This window comes from Neodiprion fabricii, chromosome 4 (assembly GCF_021155785.1).
Source record: "Neodiprion fabricii isolate iyNeoFabr1 chromosome 4, iyNeoFabr1.1, whole genome shotgun sequence".
Lineage (NCBI taxonomy): Eukaryota > Metazoa > Arthropoda > Insecta > Hymenoptera > Diprionidae > Neodiprion > Neodiprion fabricii.
The window spans coordinates 21966034-21986498 of NC_060242.1; the positions used below are offsets into that span (position 1 = coordinate 21966034).

A 20465-nucleotide genomic window follows, 5' to 3' on the forward strand; every position below is an offset into this window, starting at 1 on the left:
ACCGTATAAGCCCCCGCACGCACGTATAACGAAAGTTTTGCGAATGACCGACCTAATTACAAGTCTGGCCGTATATATAACGGTGGCGAACTGTGCCTATAACTAGGCACGACGACTAGGTGTTGCATTTACGTGACATATGTATACATACATGTGTATATTTATACATATATGTGTGTGTGTGTGTGTGCGTAATCCATAGGCGAGAGACTAGCTTGTGTTTGAGGCCAAAACATGCGAGGAACAACACCCTGAGCACCATTTGACAATTTAATAATATTCCATGCCCCCGGCTCCTCCTCGTGACGCTGCGACAACCCGCACGGGATATTATATCCCATCCTTACATCCTTCCACCCCTCGATCCCTCCGCCCCTCTTCTCTCCTTACACTATAACCGTATACGAAATATATACCGAAATACCACGGGACACGTAAGGGTGACTAATTAAATTCAGTGCCATTGCCGGGAATGCCTCACGTGCTGCGCTTTCACTGTTCTTTTATACGCCATTCCCTTGCATGATTAAGGCGAGATACCCAACCGCTGATTTATCACTGAATCGTCGGCGATGCGGTTTGAGAAAGGATTGAAAAAATCGTTCATATTACCTGGATTTTCAACTGTCTTACCGAATTTCTTTTTATTCGGATGGGGAGGGAATAGGCGATATAATCAGTCCCGAAGTTTGATGTTAAGCTTCTATTTGCAATTTTCTTGGTTCTTAACGGCTTGTTCGATTTTACAATTCTTAAACCTTATACGTAACAATGATGTCACATTGGGGTTTGGTTGTTGTTTCATTTTTACATTTTTTACATTTTTTTCTAGGATAGTTAAGGTTGAAAAATTGTGGGTATTCTTTGGAAATTCTAGACTAAAGCTGGGGATAAAAATTCCTATGATAAACTAAAACTGAAAACAAAACCTGATACAATATAACAACCGTTGTCCTTCCTTGGAAAAATTATTCCGCAGTCCGTTTATAAGTCATACGTGAACGTGACAAATTCTAAAAATTTTTTTTCATCAACGTTTCTTGAACTTTCATCAATTGTACACACAAGACGAAATGCGAGAAGTATAAACGCGCAATGGAACAAAATTTAAAAACTGGATTAATGATTTGCTTTATGTTTTTCTTTTTTTTTTAATTCCAATCTGCCTTTTAAAAAGAGTATTTCTGTTCTTGGCCAAAACTTTTATTTTAATTTGTTTCAAAAAAAAAAAAAAAAAAAAGAACGTTCCTTTCGATAAGTGAGCTTCTAGGCAAAAAAAAAAAAAATTAAAATAAAAAATTCCCTCTTAAAAGCGGAGTCCCATATTTGTCCGTTAAAACGAGAGTTTGATTGGGACTTAAAAAAAAAAAAACGAAAACGACTAATTAATTACCTCCAAATTTTTAGCGTATATTTATTGTTGTGTACAAGTTAGGTATTAAGAAAAAAAAATTTTTAAAAATGCAATTATCTTTATGAAAAATTCGGCCTGAGCGTAACCACTGGTATCAAGAATTTCTTCACTTCACTTTTGGTAGCCTGAAAAATAAAAAAAAAAAAACAACAACAACATTTCAGTTCGTACGCATGTAGCTATCGTTCAATAAATTTTGGTTATTTTTATTTATTTCTTTTTTTTTCAACACCTAAATTGTCAATAAATATACCCGGATTCGGAAGTTATTGACCGCACAGTTTAATTTCATTTAAATCCCCAAGGAATTGTAGTCTCGGAAGCCAAATATGGGACTCCACCCTTAAAATCTTGTCCGAAAATCCGAACAGTGACATGCGGCCTCTGTCTGTCATGTGCATGTCTGAAAAGTCCCGGGGCGGGGGTCGAAGGGTGTATCAGGTGGGGTTGCCGGGGTTGCCGGGGTTGCCGGGGGTTCTCTTCCTGCGCGGGCCGAAAATTTAATATTGTGTAAAAGCTTTCCGCCGTTTTAGGAGTAGCCTTCTCTGCATGCACTGATGCCGCCGGCGAGGCGGGGGATCGAGGAGTCGGTTTTAACGCGAAGCAATTTAATATGCTGATGCGTCGCATAAATACTCAAACAGCACGCTTCTGGCCGACTTTGGTCGCTGCTGCTGCTGCTCCTGCAGGATACCGGGATCCACATCCTCGGTCTGGCCACCGAAAACACCCCCCTACTCGCAGTGCCGTCCGGATTTTACTTCGACTTTAATCCTTCGCTCAGAAAAAAGATTTTTTCAGACGCGGATTTTTTTTTTTTTTTTTAGTTCCAATTTTATGGCATGAAATGAAAATTTATCGGATTGGAATTAATTTTCATCGGATCAAACAGAGTTTTATCGTTTGATTCGAAGTCGTTGTTGAAAAATAATCGTATTCTTTTGTTATACGAACAAATTCGGAAGTTGGTGTTTTATACATTCGTGAAAATGTGGATAAAGTTGCGCAATGTTATAAAGAAATTGTCGAATCGAAAGATTTTAATTTTATTTCAGAGAGAAAAGAATTATTCCGAATGAAATTCTTTGTACGTATATTCTTATTTCATACATCGTCAAAGCAAAAACGTGGGATGATTAAAAAATAAAAGGATGTAACGGTGTCGAATTTTCGAATACGCGAAAATTTATTTTACATACAGAATTCCGAGATCTAGAATGAAATGAAAATACGGAATCTTCCAAATGTTCTGTATATTTTAACATACCAACTATCCACAGTATACATACATCATATAATTCTAGAAATCGTAAATTCGCAATTTTGAAATTTCTCTACCGCAAACCTTCTATATTCCAAGTTCTTTTGAATTTTTATTAAATACATATATGATCAAAAATAATATCGAGAATAGAAGATTGATAGAGTGAGTATAGAAAAAAGAATACACCGAAAATTATGTATTCAAACGTGACTCATGCAGCGGTTATATTATAATTATTCTATCGAGGAAATTTATCCCTCTAGATGTTGCATGTGCGGCATGGTTGAAATTAGTTTTCAGGTGGTTCTGATAATTAGCCGCTCATTACGGATCGAGTAGCGGGAGAAGGAGGGAGGGGAATAGAAAGAGAGAGAGAGAGAGAGAGAGAGAGAGCACCTTCCGCACCCTGTAGCCGTACGCTTACCCAACCATCCCCTATTTCTCCCCGAGGTTACGAAGCAGCCCTGTTTCTCCTCCTCCTCCTTCTCGTCCTCCTTAAATTCTCCTTGTCGTCGCGTCGTTACGTGTGACATAGTTTCCTAAACATTCCAAAATAGTTTTGCCAACAATTTTCGGCCTGTATTTTCCCCTGGCATCGTAGCCACCCAACGGCAGAACAGACTGTTAAAATCGCGTTACAATAGGTGTATGTATAATATTGAAATCTGAATGTTTCTTTGTTTGTTCGTTTGTTCGTTCCATACGCCTTTCTATGTACAAATCGTCCGATCGCGACGAAACGTTGGTGAATTGTTGTGCGCATACCCGCGAAGCTTGCTGAATTAGTACAACCATTTTACAATAAGTGGCGAGCGAGTCGTTTCGACAAATATTAATATTTAAAAGTTCAAAAAATCACTATTACGGATTTCAACATAAATTTTTTTAATCTAATATTGTTCAACTTATTCAAATGTTAATATTCGAAAGTTGAAAAACTTAGTTTCATGAATTTCAACATAGATTTTTCCGTACTAAAAAAAAAATCGCACACCTCGAAAATTTGACAAAAACTTTTGCTTCGTGGTACAAAATATACCCACCAAAGGATTTGAAAATTCCCGAAAACACTCTTTTTTCGAAATTTCAAAGTTTTTGAGCAGAGGAAAAAAATTTTTTTTCCGCTCAACCCTTTCGCGTGAGTTTTTTTTTAGTGAAAGATTGCCAGAATCTCGGCGGAGAGGGAAATCTAAATAAAAATTCATTTCTGAACCTTCCTAATATATATATATAATATATGTATATTGTAATACGTGTAATTATTACACATAATATATGCACAAAACTCCATCGAAAAAGGTAGAGAGAAGATTCGTGCGAGCGTGTTAAAACCACATCATGCATCGTATTTCCTTTTCCAGTATGTTATACGCGCAGCGTTGCGTTGTTACAACACGTACGGACATGAAATACGCCGGAGAGGAGGGGAAAAAAGGGCGAGTATAGTAAACAGAGGCAACATTTTTTTGACATGAAATAAAAAAATGTGGGGGCGGGTTTAACTAAAACAAAAATTGCGGAAAACAGATTTCCGTTTTTTTTTCCGATTTCGTTTTTGTTTCGCGTTTCTCTTCCACCTTTCGTTTTGTATCCACTGCGAATGGTTATACGCGTGCACCAAACGTTCGTTCTACGGCAAATTTATAGAAATTAAAAAAGAAAAAAAAGAAAAAAGAAAAAAAAAATGCGACGTTGTGAAATAACCGCGGTTTTATCCGCTGTAGCCTGTATAATAACTCGCCACTCCGCACCGGTGCTGCTGCTTCACGGTTTTGCATTTTAAACCGCGTATTCCAAAGATTCCTAGCCTGACCTCAACTCCGTTTTTACACTCCACGTTTGGTCGGATGCGGGATATAATACACCGTTTACACGCATACGTATATGCACGTTACCATAAACTAGGCATGTAACTTTGTATATAATGTTTCAACGAAGGGGGATATCCGGTATTTAAGGAATTCCGATTTTTACTGCAATTTTTTTTCCACCCAGCAGTTTTCTTTTTATTTTCACTCCTGAATATACGCGAATGTAAAATAATTTATTCAAGCGTCCGCAGAGTTTACAACTGCCTTTATGACGCAGGAAATTATATCGAAGGTTTTTCTTTTTCTTTTTTTTTTTCTCTTTTTCTTCCATTGAACCGTTTTCGGATGTAATTCCTGCTTTTGCAAATTACGAAACGTTATACCAATCGAAATGGGAAATTTTAATCAACAGTGCGGTAAATTTCTGCTTTCTCTCTGTTTTTTTTTTTTTTTTTTCTTGATCTACTCAACCGAGTTTTGTCGCAACGATTATTACGTGATCGAAGGATTGATTGTTATTCTGTTCAAAGAAGTTTGAGTTACAAGTTGGGATGATCTGCGATTAAATTTTATCGGCATGAAATGAATTATTCTTTCTCAACTTTCTTCTTCTTCTTCTTCTTCTTCTTTACTGATCCGGAAAATCGTATTTCTCGTGTTGATAATGAGTAATCAGTCCGAGTCTTGATTAGCTCGTTGATCAGGCGCGTGCAGAAAATCCCTTCCCAAGACTTTGGAGGCGGTAGGAAATAAAGAAGGAAAGGACTTAAGGACTTACGACGGATGGAAGGATGCATCCGCGCCGTGGAGAGATAAAAAGGTCTGCTCGGCCAAAATGAGATTGCGATCCAATTAAAAGTCCTGCGGAGTCCGGCGAATCCTGAATCCCAGGCTTCGAGCCTTGGAGAGCCGACTCAAAAATTCATTCCCTACCTTCTTGTCTACCTTCTTTACACTCTCCGAGTGAGAATATAAAAGGAACAAAAAAAGAAATAAAAAAAAAAAGCCCGACCACCGTGCCGATTTTATCTAACCACCTCGTCATTGGGTGTTGCCGTTGTTGTTGTTGTTGTTGTTGTTGTGTCGTTGTTCTTGCCGCTGCTGATGAATTGCTCCGAGAGGGGTGATTAACCTTGACCTGACAAATTAATTGCCCGTTTTTGTTCAAATTCACGGAAGGAAATGAAAGGGAGGGGGATAAAGCAAGGGAATTATATTGTTGAAACAGATGAGAATAAAAAGATATTCATAATAATTTTTACATCTTGATGCGGTTGAGGATGAATCGGCACGAATCAAAAGTTGTGAAAAGAAGATGGAAAAAGTAAGTGTGCAACTTTTTTTACGCCTGTGATAGTGAAGACAAATGATACAATTCTGCATAATATCAATTCTGCTTCCCTTCACATTTCCTGGTTATTTTTGATTCTTACGAGAACAATGGAAAATTATAAAATCTCCAGACACAAAGAGAAAGAACAACGCGATAAGGGATCAAAAAGGGATTCTTCATTCGGGGGTGAATTAGCCGCGAAGGAAGGAACTTGAGCGAGTAGTTTGAAATAAACAAAACTATAAAGCCGGTGGCTCGGATTACTGCCTCGGGAGGCGAGCAAACCCCCATACCGTCACCCCCCCTTCATCCCCCTTCGACCCCTTTCTCCTCGCGAGCCCCGTGTGGTTGCTTTTTATTTACCCTATTCCCCTTGTTTACTTGAGGGTTCGCTCGACGCCCGGGAATCCCCGCCGCTGCAATACCTCGTTTTTCACCCCTCGGTAGCCTGCAGGAGAGAGAATTAGGGGATGATTGAGACCTCGAGAGGGAGAAAAAGACGAACACGTTGAGAGAGAGAGACAGAGAGAGTTAGAGATTGAAAGAGAAAGAGACGCGAAACGTGGAATAAGAAGGTAAAGAAGAACAGGAGAAAAAACGTGCTCTCTTATAATATATCGACAAAAAGGTTTCTCTCAGAAATTTGACTCCACGACAATTTTGCGGGGAATCAAAAACTTCCTCCCAAAGCAGGATCTTGATCCTCTTCTGTCTGTTCCGCGGATACAATTGTGAAAATGTGCTTAAAAAAAACAAAAAAAAAAAAAAATGACATCACGAAGCTTGAAAGGAAAGAACCAACGAAAACTTTGATTTCTAAAAATTCAAACGACTAACCCATTTTTTATTTGTCACTTTCTTTACAGTGAATTTAATAGGGATAAAGAAGATGAAGAGAAAAATTACGAAATCGATTGAAATTAATCGTTCGTTGATTTACATACGTCGTTAAATTTACGGACAGTTTGTTTATTTACTAATTTTTTTTTTTTCATTCGTCAGTTTGTTTCGTGATCAATCGTCTCTCAAATGTCAAAAAACGCGACAATCAAAGCACAGGTTTTGGCTGTTTGGAAGCGAATTTTGAGGCACCGAACCGGCTTGCATCAGCCGTAAGAGAAAAAAAGGTGACAGCGGTGGGACGAAAAGATCGGAGCGGCGGCGTGGATACGTTGAGGAACGTGCGTTTAAAATTAACGTGGGACCGAAAATAGGGTCACCGGCTTGGGTAAACGAGTTGTCACTCTGACGTGGCAGGGTCGCCAACGAGTGGCCAAATGTAATTTAAAGAAGAACCGGCGGGCTCTCGCTTTTTCTTTTCTACTACTTTATTCTCCCATTCCATCCCCACCAGGGCTGCCAACCACCTCGGAAAAGTTTCCACGGTCGGTTTACAATTCCGCCCGCATGTAGAGTCGCCGTCTTATTTGACTTCGGTGAACCACTTCTTCTTCTTCTTCTTCTTCTTCTTCTTCTTCTTCTTCTTCTTCTTCCTCGTTCTCTTTCTCTCTCTCTCTCTCTCTCTTCTCTAATTTTCCCTTATTCACCTCGACGTCGTTGCAGGATTCCGCCTCCCTCTTCTCCACGTTTCTCATCCAGAGAAAATCCCACTCTGTCTATAACTGCGCAGTGGTCAGGGGTAGTTCTTAATCCCTTCCACCCTTCTTTCGTCAAATCTCTGCTGCGAATTGCTCCGAGGGAAGCGAATGAAAAGAAACGGACCAATATGACGGAACATGCAATATATTCGGGAGTAAATCGAACCTTTCTTACACCCTCTGCAGGTGTAAATTATCTTGAGGCTAGAAACGACGTTTGTACATTGTGCAGACCAGGCAGCCATTTTTGGTCAGACATAAAAGACGGTTCCGTTGTTTCTGGTACTGGAAACCCATTCGATTGTTGATTTATTCACTGAAGCCATCTTTCAAGTAAATATCGGTGCAACTTTAGACCAATAAATTCTTTTCATAATTCTTTTTTACGACGGTCAAAGCCGATCAAATACTCTTATGAGATTCGTGATCAGGCCTTTATTTATACATGCAATGAGTGTGGCCACAAATTGGATCAATTGATGGTCAAATATAGTACAACTATCCTACGCAACACGATTGTTTCATCCATTTGAATTTTCAAGAGTGGGTTAGGAATTATTACGAACTGAGGGAAGAAGTTGAAAATATTGTTACGAATTTTTGTTTTCTGAGCTCCAGCAGCGTCATTGGAATATTGCAGAAAATAAGAAGGATAAGAAGAAGACGAAGAGAAGGAGGATATTTTTTCTTGGTAATGGTTCGAGGGAATAAATTTAAATTATAACGATCCAATGAAGAATTAACTGATTACGGGAACGCACGCGAGGGGTCGAAACTCCTCCTCTTCTCTCCCTCTTACATATATTCGGATGAAATGAAAAACACGCGAAAAGTGTATTTAAACCTGCAACCCTCGTCGCTCTGACTCAGGTGTATAATAACATCGTGCGGTACATTTTTAAAATTGAAATTTATCACTTTGTTGCTAAAAAAAAAATTTCACCCTGTCGTAGACACTGATTATCGTCGTTTCGTCGATTCAACATTTAACGAAAATGAAAATTCTGGTCTAACAATTGCAATCACTTAAGGGGTTGCATCATCCTGAGAGGCTGAAATGAGATTCGGTATTCATGAATATTTTGTAGCTTAACTAATGCATATTTTTTATTTCCATCTTTACACATTTTTAGTAGAGGTTTTCAGCTTTTTAAATGTATTTTTTTTAATTTAAAAATATTTATACACACCTCCGTGCGCATCAATTTTTTTTCCATCGCCAATCTACGGAATTCTTAACGGCCTCACGGTTCGCTCGAAACATAAAAGAATGAAAATATTTTGTTAACTTAGGTTAAATGCATAGCATTACAATCATAACAATTAGCTCCAATGGTTGTGTTTAATACGTATAATATTAATAAAATATTACTATAGCAACACTTGTAAATACAAGTAGCGATGTAAGCAGCTATTTCAACTACTTTCGTACATGACATTTATTTTCCGTACGATTTTTCATATCGCAGCGTTTATATGCTTTCGTTACAGTTTTTATTATATTGTCCTAAACACCGTTCGAGCAGATGCTCTGTGTCAGTGAGAGATTCGTAAACAGGGCGAATTGCTTTTTGTACATCTTTACGAAGCGCAGATTTATGCTGATATTAGTGAAAGTTTGCTTGTACTTCCGCTTTTCGCCAAGTACGCCAACTCGTTTCACCGGGCAGACAAAATTCGCGTTCAGGTTGTTCGTTGGTCGAAGATTTAGGATAAAACGTCGACCAGATCGCGTTTCTCATATCTTCTACGGAATTACAATTGCTTCTTATCGAAAATCTACAGTAAACGCTCAATTCGTCTATTAACTTTCCTGTAAGTTTACCTCTACCGCCTATTTAGTTTATTATCATCTTTTTTCACCTTGCGGAGTCTTTTCCCCCTTTTTTTTTTTTAGTTCCAAATCGTTACCACACGGTTTGAAGTCTATTACTGCCCTGAAGGTTTTAAACAACCCGTCACCCACATAATTACAGTATTTAACACCTGCAGCGAGCGAGCGCCGCACAGTGCGGTAGAAAAAAAATTAACATCTTCGTTAATATTCTCATACGCACAGACTTCGCATTCAGCAGAAAATTGTCCTCAGGGTTGAAACTTTGATAAAAAAAATGTAAAAAAAAAAATCGATTTCCAGAAAGTTTCAGGGTGGTGTAACCCCTTAACGTTTTACCTTTATTTTTTTTTTTTTTATTTTTTTTTTCTTCCAACTTTAACACGCCATTACTCCAAAAATAAAAATTCGAATGTCCGCTCGAGCAAGTCTCACGGGAAAGTTTAGCTTCCGTTCAAAGAAACTGACGATTAATCAACTTGATCGAGCTTTCATCCCCGATGATTTTTGATTTTTTGTTTTTGGAAGTATCGGTTGTGGCCTAAAGTTTTTTCGATTTTTCTTTTTATTTTCACGCATGTTTATCCGCGTATATCAGCGTATAATATATTCCAATGTAGTGTAAACAGAGAGTTTCGAGGGTGCTAGGAACTCGTTGTGCAGCACTTGACGACACTCGGCCACTTAAGCTTGCGTAGCCGTGTCCGCGTTGCACGCGTGTAACACACGTGTTACGCGTGCTTAGGGCAGGTAGGCCGCACTCGAGGGTCGAGGGTAAGGTCGCGTTATACGCGGGCGTCGAGTGGGGCGGAAAACCGTTTCCTTTCACCTCGCCCATTTACCCGCGAACCCTGCTCCAAACGAATATATCCATATCCACTGCACCCTCCAATCACACATGATATAGTTATACTCACATTTCCATGCACGGTATTATTTACCATGTGTAATCATTTCCTCCGGAGATTTCTCTCACTCTATCTGTCTCTCTCTTTCTCAAGTTGACGATGACATGAGATTTCTTCGGATCAATGATTAACGCAACTATGAAAATGGGAAACAAAATTTGGAAACAATCGAAACGCTGTGAAAAAAGCAATTTTAACCAATTGTTGTTGTGTTTTTTTATTTTATGTTTTTTTTTTTCACCTTAATTAAGACGAACGATTACTGACTATGAGAAAAACGGGTCTAGAACAATTGAAGCGCTGTCAAAAAACTATTGTCACCATTTTTTACTGATATAGATAATTATTTATTCTGATTAAAACAATTGTGTGATGTATAAAAAAAAAATTAAAACACTTTAAAAAATTCATTTTCACCATTTTTCAAGTCGGTGATCATGTTATATAAGTTCAAAAAAATTTCACAACTTGAATAAACTGACATGATGTGTTTAGAAAGAAAAAAAAAAACTGTCTTCTCCTCTATCAAGTTTTTCACGATTTTCTAACTTTCCGAACCGTTAGAATAATTCAAAATATAAATTCAGGTTTTCGGCAGAGGTGAACATTGTTGAATTCTGAAAATTATGTATGGACTTTATAAATTGCGCGCGATAAGATAATCCGTTTTCTTGCTACAACAGAGTAAGAAAAGTCTACTTTTTTTAAATAATGTGTTTTTAGTGTAGTACTATTTTATTTTTTCGTTTCATTCGCTTAAAAATCGATTAGAAATTGTATAATGGATTTAATTTTTCATACTTGAAATAAACTCATATCGAATGTGATCAATTGATTTCTGTAAATATATGTATTATACATGGAAATCAATTAATCGAGTTATGTATAACTTGTTAAATTAAATATACACGTGTAATTACCGGTTTTTGAAGATTTGAAAAATATTCGAGAAAATATCAAAATTTACGAAATCTTGAAACAAAAATAAAAAAAAAAAAAAGCGCGCCAACTACGGCACTGAGCCAGAAATTTTCACCTCGTGTGGCGTGATTGGTAACCGTATACGTATCTCTTTCTCTCTCTCTCTCCCCGCGTTCTCGTTTTTTCGTCTCTCTCAATACGTCAGGTATTGCGCGGTTGTACAACGGCGGTAATTTTCATAAAACGTACGTAAATTTATTCAGCGAACGAGGGCAGAGCTTTCCGCTATCCGCATGCCGCAGGGACGGGCCGCACCGCAACCTCCGCTTCCTTTATAAAACGTTTTATTTTTTCCACCTCAAATTTCTCCTCCTCATTAACGAAGGAGAAAACAGAACGAAAGAAAAAACAATTTTTTTATTACTTACGTTATCTCATCAAAAACCCTGCGGCGGTGTTATTGTTCTTTAGCCAGGCTTGAAACTTGTCGAGAGCTTTTTCACAGGATAGCAAAAAAAAAAAGATTTTGGTGGAGATACCGAGAAATGAGAAAAAATATTTTCACAATATCGATTTTTAGAAATGTGAAATTATATTTTATACAATTTTTCAAGTATGGAAAGGCCGCAAAATCGAAAAGTCAGGACGTAGAAAGACCAAAATACAAAATTGTCAGAATGAATGTAAGAATATATCCGAATTTCAACCATTTTATATTCTGGTTTTATATAATTCATCTTTCTGCATATTGAGTTTTCTACACTTGGACTTTTCGACATTGAAAAAATTCTGTTGCATATATTTTCGCGTCTTTGAAAATTCGACACTGTGACTCTTTTACTAACCAACTGATGCTTCTATATATTTACCCCCACTCACAAAATGAAATATATCATCATATATCAATATATCAATTTTTTCCTATTTCTCTCTCTCTCTCTCTCTCTTTCTCCCCCCCCCCCCCCTCCCTCTCCCTCTCGATCTTCCACCCGCCCCTTTCTCCGCTCTATGCGTTCGCATAATGCGGCCCTGTTCAGCCGGCTTCTTATTCCTCGTTCTCGTTCCCATTCTCATTTTCTTACCGCAGGTTTTCTCCTCCTCGTCTTCTCGGCAGCCAGTGGTCGTAACAGATTGAAGGCCATAAAAATATTGTAATTTTCCAGCGAGACCGAGAGCAGCCTGCTTTCTCTCCCTCTCTCTCTTTCTCTCTTTCTCTTTCAGCCCCTCTTTTTTCCTCCAACCATCCCCCTCGACGATAGGGCTGGCTGAATTATGTATCGCAGTTGAATTATTAAAAGCTGTTTATTTATCGCCTTAACTCTCATTATGCTATCCCTCCCCTCCTTTTCCTCGCCCTGTTTTCCTCCTCATTCCCATAGCTCCGGAGGTATTTCGCCTCTTCTTCTTTATCGTTTCAACCATTTTTCCCTCAGCTGTATTCTTGTAAAATTGTATTATCGCGCAGCCAGCGAGACGGCCGGTTTTATATCTAGGTATAGGGTGAAAAAGAAATTGATAATTCAGCTTAAATCGCATGTTTTTCCTGCAGCTCCGGCTGCTGCTGCTCTTCTTGAGCCAAGATGAAAACTTAAGTTATGCGCCCATGGTGCTTCATAGGTACACGCTCCTATCGGTTCAAACTGCCAATCTTATTCCCATCCACTTTTTTCGCCGCACCATTTTCGCTTTTCGTTTTATACCCTCATATCGATTGCAGATTTTCTTTTTTCTTCTTCTCAACTATTAAAACGGTGTGCAAAAAATCACGCTAATACAACCAGAAAAAAATGTCTTTTATAATTTCAATATATGAACGTGTTGGAATGTTTTCCCAGCTCGAAACAAAAATTTATCGGATTGAAAGAAAATTTTCTTGCTTAAGCCAAGTAATTTAGATTCATATTCAAACGAAATTTTTTTGTCTTTCAATTCCTTCGGTATATCGTCAGTTGTGCAGTATGTAAAAAAAGTAAAAATTTCACATCGTGAATTGAAAAGAAAAAAAATGTCACGATACTTTGATTAGTTTTGAGTGACCCGTATAGTGTTAAATAAATTATTTTAACCGCAGCAAACCGTAATATCTACTATTGTTCGAAATATAAAGCAATGGTATATACATGAATATAAAGAACAAATTTTCTAACTACATTTATGAGATTTTTACAATTTCACGCGACATTCATTAATGAGAATCACATATTTATCTGATTTCAGAGTCCCAAGCCAGCTGGGAAGAATGGTGGACCTACGACGGAATATCAGGTATGTCATGGTAGAACAATAAAAAAAAAAAAACCGGAACGGAAACGCGAACAATATCATTAAAAAGAAAAAAAAAAAAAAATGCGAGCAACCCAAACAAAAAGCAACAACTGAAATTGAAAGAAAGAATTTTTCAACCCTGCAAAGGGTGGCTGTATATGTATACACGTGTATAAATGTATACATGATACATACACACAAAGTACTATTACATTACCACGCGCGTTTATTACATTGCCGAATGAGGAAAAAGTGAAAAGAATAGAAAGGGGGAGGAGAGGGGCAACATTTTTCCGTCGAAAATTTCTTAATTTTCTTAATTTAAACTTACGATCCTCCCCCACATCGTCCTACTCGTATATTGTACATATATAATGTATACATATACATATACATACACATGTACCGGAGAATTTTTTAATCTCCGTCATGTACAAATGTTCCTTTCTCTCTCTCGGTGTTTTCTTCTCTTTTGTTTCTACCTTCTTCTTCTTCTTCTTCTTCTTCTTCTTCTTCTTCTTTCTGCTTCTTCCTTCCTTCCGTATACATGCATACCTATATGTATATACACATTCGCATGTACGTATAGATATATTTTGACCATCTTACCCGATCGTCCCCTCCTCTCCGCGGCTCCCTCATTTTCCTCCCTTGGTTTATTAAAACTGGGAGGAGGGTGGGGTGTGGAACCCTGCCTCGTCAGGCGCGAAACGCGTTCCTTCGGGAAGAAGTAGGCAGCGGATCGTCGGGGGTGAATTTTGAGTTAGGGGGTGTAACGGCTGGCGCCGCCTGCACTCGTTCTCTTCCGCCGGCGCGGATTATACATGATATGCGGCGTGTATGTGCAATATACATGCACGTACCTACCTACCTACGTACCTACTATACGTACCTCGTAACCTTAAAAAGCAGAAGTTGTGTCGGCCGGCTGGTCGCTGTGTATACATATATACATATGTATATATAAATATATATATACATATATATATCAGCTCCGCAGTCAGTTTCGGTTCACCCAGGCCAAACTCCCTGCCCTGCCACCCTCCGCCCTCCTGACTACGTCGTAAAAAATACCTACACGGAAGGTTGCGGAAAACTACCGCCGCTCTCCCGCCTTTTTCACCCCGAGCCCGATCGCCGCGGATCGGTCGTAACTTATTATGCGTTCAACGTTATGTCTTTCCTGCTTGTATTCGTACGGGGCATTCCACGACGAATCGACCAGCGTCTGATCCTCGACCTCGTGGATTTTGACAGTGATTTTTTATATTTTTATCGCAACTCTAAAAAGTACTGGATTTTTTTTTTTCCAAAATTTTCTTGAGTTTATTTCTTGTTTCACTTGGGATTTTAGAAACGTCAAAGTGTCTTTGGACGTGATTTGGAAATCGATAAGGAAATCAAAAATCTTGTTTCAGTTATCGAAATTATTAAGCTTAGACCCAGAGTGGGCCGGCGTTCGCTTCAAGTCTTTTTTTTCAGCTTTTTAAGGAAAAACAATTGAAAACAACACGCTAATAGAAATGACTTCAAACCTTGGGCTAAGTATGAATATGTTTGAACGGCAACCTAATTAATCTAATTTTTTTATTTCATTTTTTTCTACATTCAAAAGCTCAAAAAAAGTAGAAGCGAATGCTAGCTGATTATGGGTACAGGTTTAAAATTTTGATAACTGCCACAAGATTTTTCAGAATTTTTTTTCATATTTTTGAATTACGTCCAAAGACGTGTTGGTTTTCGGTAAAACAAAGTTACTTGAAAAAGTTGGAAAAATATTTTCGTACTCTTTTGAGCTGGAACAACGATACAAAAAATTGGGTAACAAATCCAAAAGGTCGAGGGTCAGATCCTGGTCGATTTCGCGTGAAATGCCCCGTATACTCAAGCAAGTGCAATACACATGTATACGTGCGTACGCGTACATGTTCGTATGTTTGTGCAACGTTATTATGCTACTCGATTCTTCTTATGGTCCAAAACACGTTACAATCTCACGTGTCATTGATTATTTCCTTCTACTTTCTCACTGCCGTTGTAGTTTTATATGCCACAAAGTTTTACCTCGCCATTGCAACTGATTGGCCCCTCAGTTTTTTTTTTTTTTAATTATTTTTTTTCCATAAGACACATATGTATAAAGCAATTGTATTATTGTACAAGTATCATCATGTTACAGGTATTTAGGAGGAGGGGAAAATATGGCGAAGAATTGTGTGTTGAAGAAATAATTAATGCATGTACCTACATGTATAGTGTGTGTCAGAAGCGAGGGCAAACAAAATTCACTGGGTATATAAATCCCGGTTTGCGCATTCTTTTCTTCTTCGAATTTTAATTTTTTTTTTTCTTTTTTTTGTGAGCAGCGAGGGCGTAAGGGTGTCTCATTAATCTCGTATCATCTGGTAAAACACTGATAACGAGTAAGCGAGCGCACGAGCACAAAATCCAGCTACACTGGGCATCCGATCCCGAGCGAGCTTTAGATTTTATGATTTTGACAATTCGATGATTGCTCTTCATGTGCGTTGTTATACACAACCTGTAGGAAAATATTGTTTAGAAAAATTTATATAGAAAAATATTCTGTAGAAAAATATTTTGTAGAAGAATCTTCCCGCAGAACAATTCTCGTGTATAATAAATCATGCAGAATTATTCTGATGCGAATCTCGAATTCCTTTGTGCAAAAAAATTTTCTGTAGAAACGAGTCTATTATACAGAAAATATTATCCTCTAGAACATTTGCTTTGTGGAACTGATTTCCGTAGAATCGAACCGGATATATCTTGAAATATGTAACATATGTCTACATATTCACGCACACGCGCAAAGTTATATGTAGATAATCGTATTCATTGCGAGTTACTCAAAGGTCTGCAGAGCCAGGAAGCAGATTGATATATTCGCGTTGCCTTATGCAACGGGGTCGCGCGTGAGCTGAAAGTGATTCGTCGTCACGCGTCGTACGGACGAGTTTTTTTTTTTTTTTGCTATTTTTTAAAACTTTTTTTACACGCATACATTCGTATAATCGTAAGAAAATTGCCGTGATACGGGATTTTTTTGCGAAATGAAGCAAACGTACGAAAACAATCCTTGATAAAAGAAAAAATTGAAACAAAAATTTGACTTTGGGAATATTTATTTATCGTAATTAATCGCTAACCATTTTTGATCTTTGATTTTTCACTTCCTCGTTGAAACTGGAACGACGAAGACTTTTTGGTTCAATTTTCTTTTCTTTGTTAATTGAACAGCAGTAACGGTAATGTGATTTTTTCGTTGTTAGTATTTTTGCTGTTTCTCGTTTGACGTTGCTTGCAGTGTCGGATGCCCTCTAGGCTGGAGATCAGAGGTTACACCGCCTCTAACTTTCATGGCATAAAAGTGCACAGTTAGAGAAACCGAGGGCTGCACGGTTCGACGCATTTGCATGTTTATATTCGGCCTGGCCTCGTCGGCTGCCTTTATATTACCTTACGTAGGTACATATTAAGCCTTACCGTACAGAGCCACTTGACTTCTTGACTTTCCTCGAATCACGAAGTCTCGCGAATTATTATACGTGCCATGAACGAGGCGCACGCATCGTCGCTACAACTATGATAATATAACTATTGTTGTTAGTTCATGCGGGGATTGGCTGAATTTAATCCGTCGGAAAACAGACTTTCGAGATTTTCAGAGGGTGGGCAAACGAATATTAAGAGAAACGAAAGAAATGAGTTTCCAATATTTTCTAATAAATAGATTTGAAAATATTATATGCCCGGTTTGCGAGAAATATAAGAAACCAGCGGCTTTAGGCTGGCCGTGACCTCCGAGTTCGAAGAAAAAAAACCTGAATATCAAATTCGAATTTCGAACTACAAATTTAGATTCGTGATTAACGATTTAAAAGTCCTCACGTACCATATTACATGAAAATATGATGATTTTTTCTGTATTCAATTACTATTACGGATCCATCTTTACAAATTTTGCAAGTCTGACCTTGGAATTGCCATCGGTGACCCAAAAAACCTCCACATACTAATTTATGCCAAAATTCGAATAATTTCAGATTTATTTTCCACCATATTGAATTTCGCAAATCTGATCTTAGATTCGTGATCGGCCGTTTATCAAACTTTCGAGTAAGAATTTTTCATCAAAATTCAAATGTTTTTAGCTTTTTCAGTATATTGAATACGTCGAATTTAAATTTCTCAAATCTAACTTTAGATTCGTGATTAGCGACCCAAAAAATTTAACTGTACCAATTTTTATCCGAATTCATTCATCTGTTCTCTAGAATTTATTATTTTTCTTTTATTTTTTGGAATTTTGTTATGTAAATAATTTGAATAGTATTGAACAGGTCAAAGCCAAAATCCAATCAGTTCCAAGTTTAAAAAATTCGCGACGGCTGAGGCTGAAATTATTGAAAATCGAAAACTCCCTCTCAAGATATCGTCGGACAAAAAAATTAATCAAACACATGCGTACATACATACCTATATGCACATACATAATTGCCAACTGATCACTTTGGTTGTGACATCTGGTGGCCGAAAAAGTAACCAGTTTTAGTTAGAATTGAAATAAATTATTAAAGCACAAAAGTCATTTAGATAAAATGGAAAGGCAGATAAAATTTCTTCTCAATACCATGGAAGTTAAACAAGTGAGCACTGATTGTAAATAAACTGATGAACATTTCGGTGCACGTAATATTCAGCCATGCTTTTCCAGCTCCACCACTATGACCATTCCCAATCCTGGCTGCTTGCCAGGATGACCAATGACTAACCGTCATGAATTTGAGCTGAAAAATTTTTACAGTCGATCGTGTCGAGCAAAACTCCCAGCGAGAACTGTCAAAATTTTTGAGGTTACTTTGACGACGGTTGGTTGCCCTGGTAAACAGCCGTTCTCGGATTGTAGAGCGTGCGCATTAAATTTTAGCAGACGACGGACCGCGCAGTCGTTAGGAATTCACTTTGTATAGAAGTAAAGGGGGATAGAAAGAAAAAAGGATGGTAAAATAAATGAAATAGACGAAATAGAGAATAATTGAACCGTCAGACCGTAGTTGCGGTACTTTTAGAAAATTGCGGTGCGAACTAGCCCCAGTTAGGAGAAAACGGAGTGGAGGGAGGCTGCGGCAACCGTTGCGCGGGTACCTACAACAACTTCATGGTTGTAAATTTGTTAATTAACTAAGATAATTGCTCGTGTTGCTCGTAATACACCCAATCCCGGACAGTATAAACACGCTGTTACAACCGACGCGACGCGACTCGACGGGCTGAGAGAAAGGTTTGCCGGTTTTAGCAGCAGCAACGGTTACGAACTGACTTCGAGTCCGATCAAAGGATTAACGAAGCTCGTCTACATTTCGGTAAATTTTGTTTGACTCTTTTTTTTAAATAAGGGTGGTGGTAAAAATATCGAAAGTTCAGAAAATGCAAGAGTGGGAATATGGAATTTTGAAAGAACCCGAAATTGTTAAAAATTTATAGGTGTATTTTTATGTGCAGAAAATTTAGAAATGGAAAAGCTGAAAGCTGAAATATTCGTCGGAATTTAATGAATAAGAGTATAGCAGAACTCTTTTCTGTAACGTCTCAATTTTCTGCATTCCAAAAAGTCTGTAAAGCAAATGTTTCGCATGCACGCAAATTCGATAACGTGACACTTATATTTCCCGTATTTTACTATACATTATGATACCCAGCTTTTATTTATTCGTCTTTATTTCTAGTTGCTTATAATGCTTATCTGTATGCTATTATAAACATTGGGTGTGAAGCCGAGGAAATGAATTATTCGCAACATCTTATTCAAAGGTTGATGAATAAAAAATTAATTCAAGGTGCACGTACCTAATCGGTATTATAATGATAATAATATAATATACATTTTCACAACTAGTTTAATATACAGAAAGATAGAAGAATACGAAGCAAAGAACTATACATTATTTCTTTCAAAATATTACTTTTTCACTGCACTGTAATACAGATATCGAAGGATTTCAGTAAACAAGAATTGAAAATGACATGACATTGAAATTCAAGTCGATAGCACATCTTTCTTCTTGACTATTTAAAAAAAAAAAAAGAAACAAATTATTTTTTATAATCCAAAACTCTCAGACTATTTTAAATACATACAAAATTTAAAAACAAAAATATCGACTTTCGGTATCATTATAAAAATGTCGAAAGGAAGCATTTTTCGGTACGTTGGCTTCTCGCACACTCGATGCATTTTGGTGTCTGGTTACAGTAATTTTTGGTAAGCCCATACCTTTGACGTTTTGTGCATTGTGGGATTTTCCTCTTGACTCGGGGTAATTCGATCACTACCACGGTGTGCATAAGTAGTTTGATGTTATAAATTTCTTTGTTGTTTTCTCGGGGTTCTAGATCCATGCAGATCATAGGTAATTTTTTTTTTTTTTTTACCTTTGCTTGGATCTTGACCTGTTCCCCGTTCATGGCTTTTAGCGTGCAGTCGTCTTTAGCTATTTGATCTAGTAGTTCTGTTACACCCGTTACATTAATCGGGGATGGTTTTGGCTCGTTTTCGTTCTGCCAATCGGTTTCTATGTCGTCTATATGGGGTGGATTTTGAAAGTAAGCTATTATTTGTTTCCACAGTAGTATTACTCAGCCATAGTAGTCGCGTTCACCCTTGGTTGTTCGAATTTTCCGTTGTCATCCTTTGGGCTTTCGAGTCGCTTCTTGGTGTTAGTCACCTTTTGGGACTCACTGTTGTTATTCCACTGTGTAGGCGGTGCTGCGGTGTTCGCAACATTGTTGTTGTTGAACTGGCTCGTTGAATATTTCTCGCCTTGTCTCTCATCTTCTGCTTGCGTTGTTGTTAAGTGTATTGTTTTTAGTGGGTTTTGCGATCGCAGCTAGGGAATGTTTGCATCGCGAATGGTAGTTTTCTGGCCATCGTCACCAGCGCGTGATCTTGTCTCGTTAATGTTTGGTTTTATTTGGTTATTAGTCCCGTTGTAACTGCTTGGTCCTACTTAGCCACCGCAGCTCTCTTTTGGAGAGATTTCTTTCGTTTATTTGGAACCAATCTGGAGAATGTCCCGGTCGAATTCCGACGAAT

The 20465-nt window shown here is 37.9% G+C and overlaps 1 protein-coding gene across 6 annotated transcripts in view; it reads left to right on the top strand.

The window, feature by feature from the left end:
• LOC124179503 (carbonic anhydrase-related protein 10) overlaps nucleotides 1-20465 on the top strand; it is a 90424-nt gene that overhangs the window by 27873 nt on the left and 42086 nt on the right. For all 6 annotated transcript variants that reach the window (XM_046563955.1, XM_046563958.1, XM_046563957.1 and 3 more), the window contains one exon: nucleotides 13301-13348. In XM_046563955.1, the coding sequence (XP_046419911.1) occupies nucleotides 13301-13348 (48 nt within the window). The remainder of the gene's footprint in view (nucleotides 1-13300; nucleotides 13349-20465) is intronic.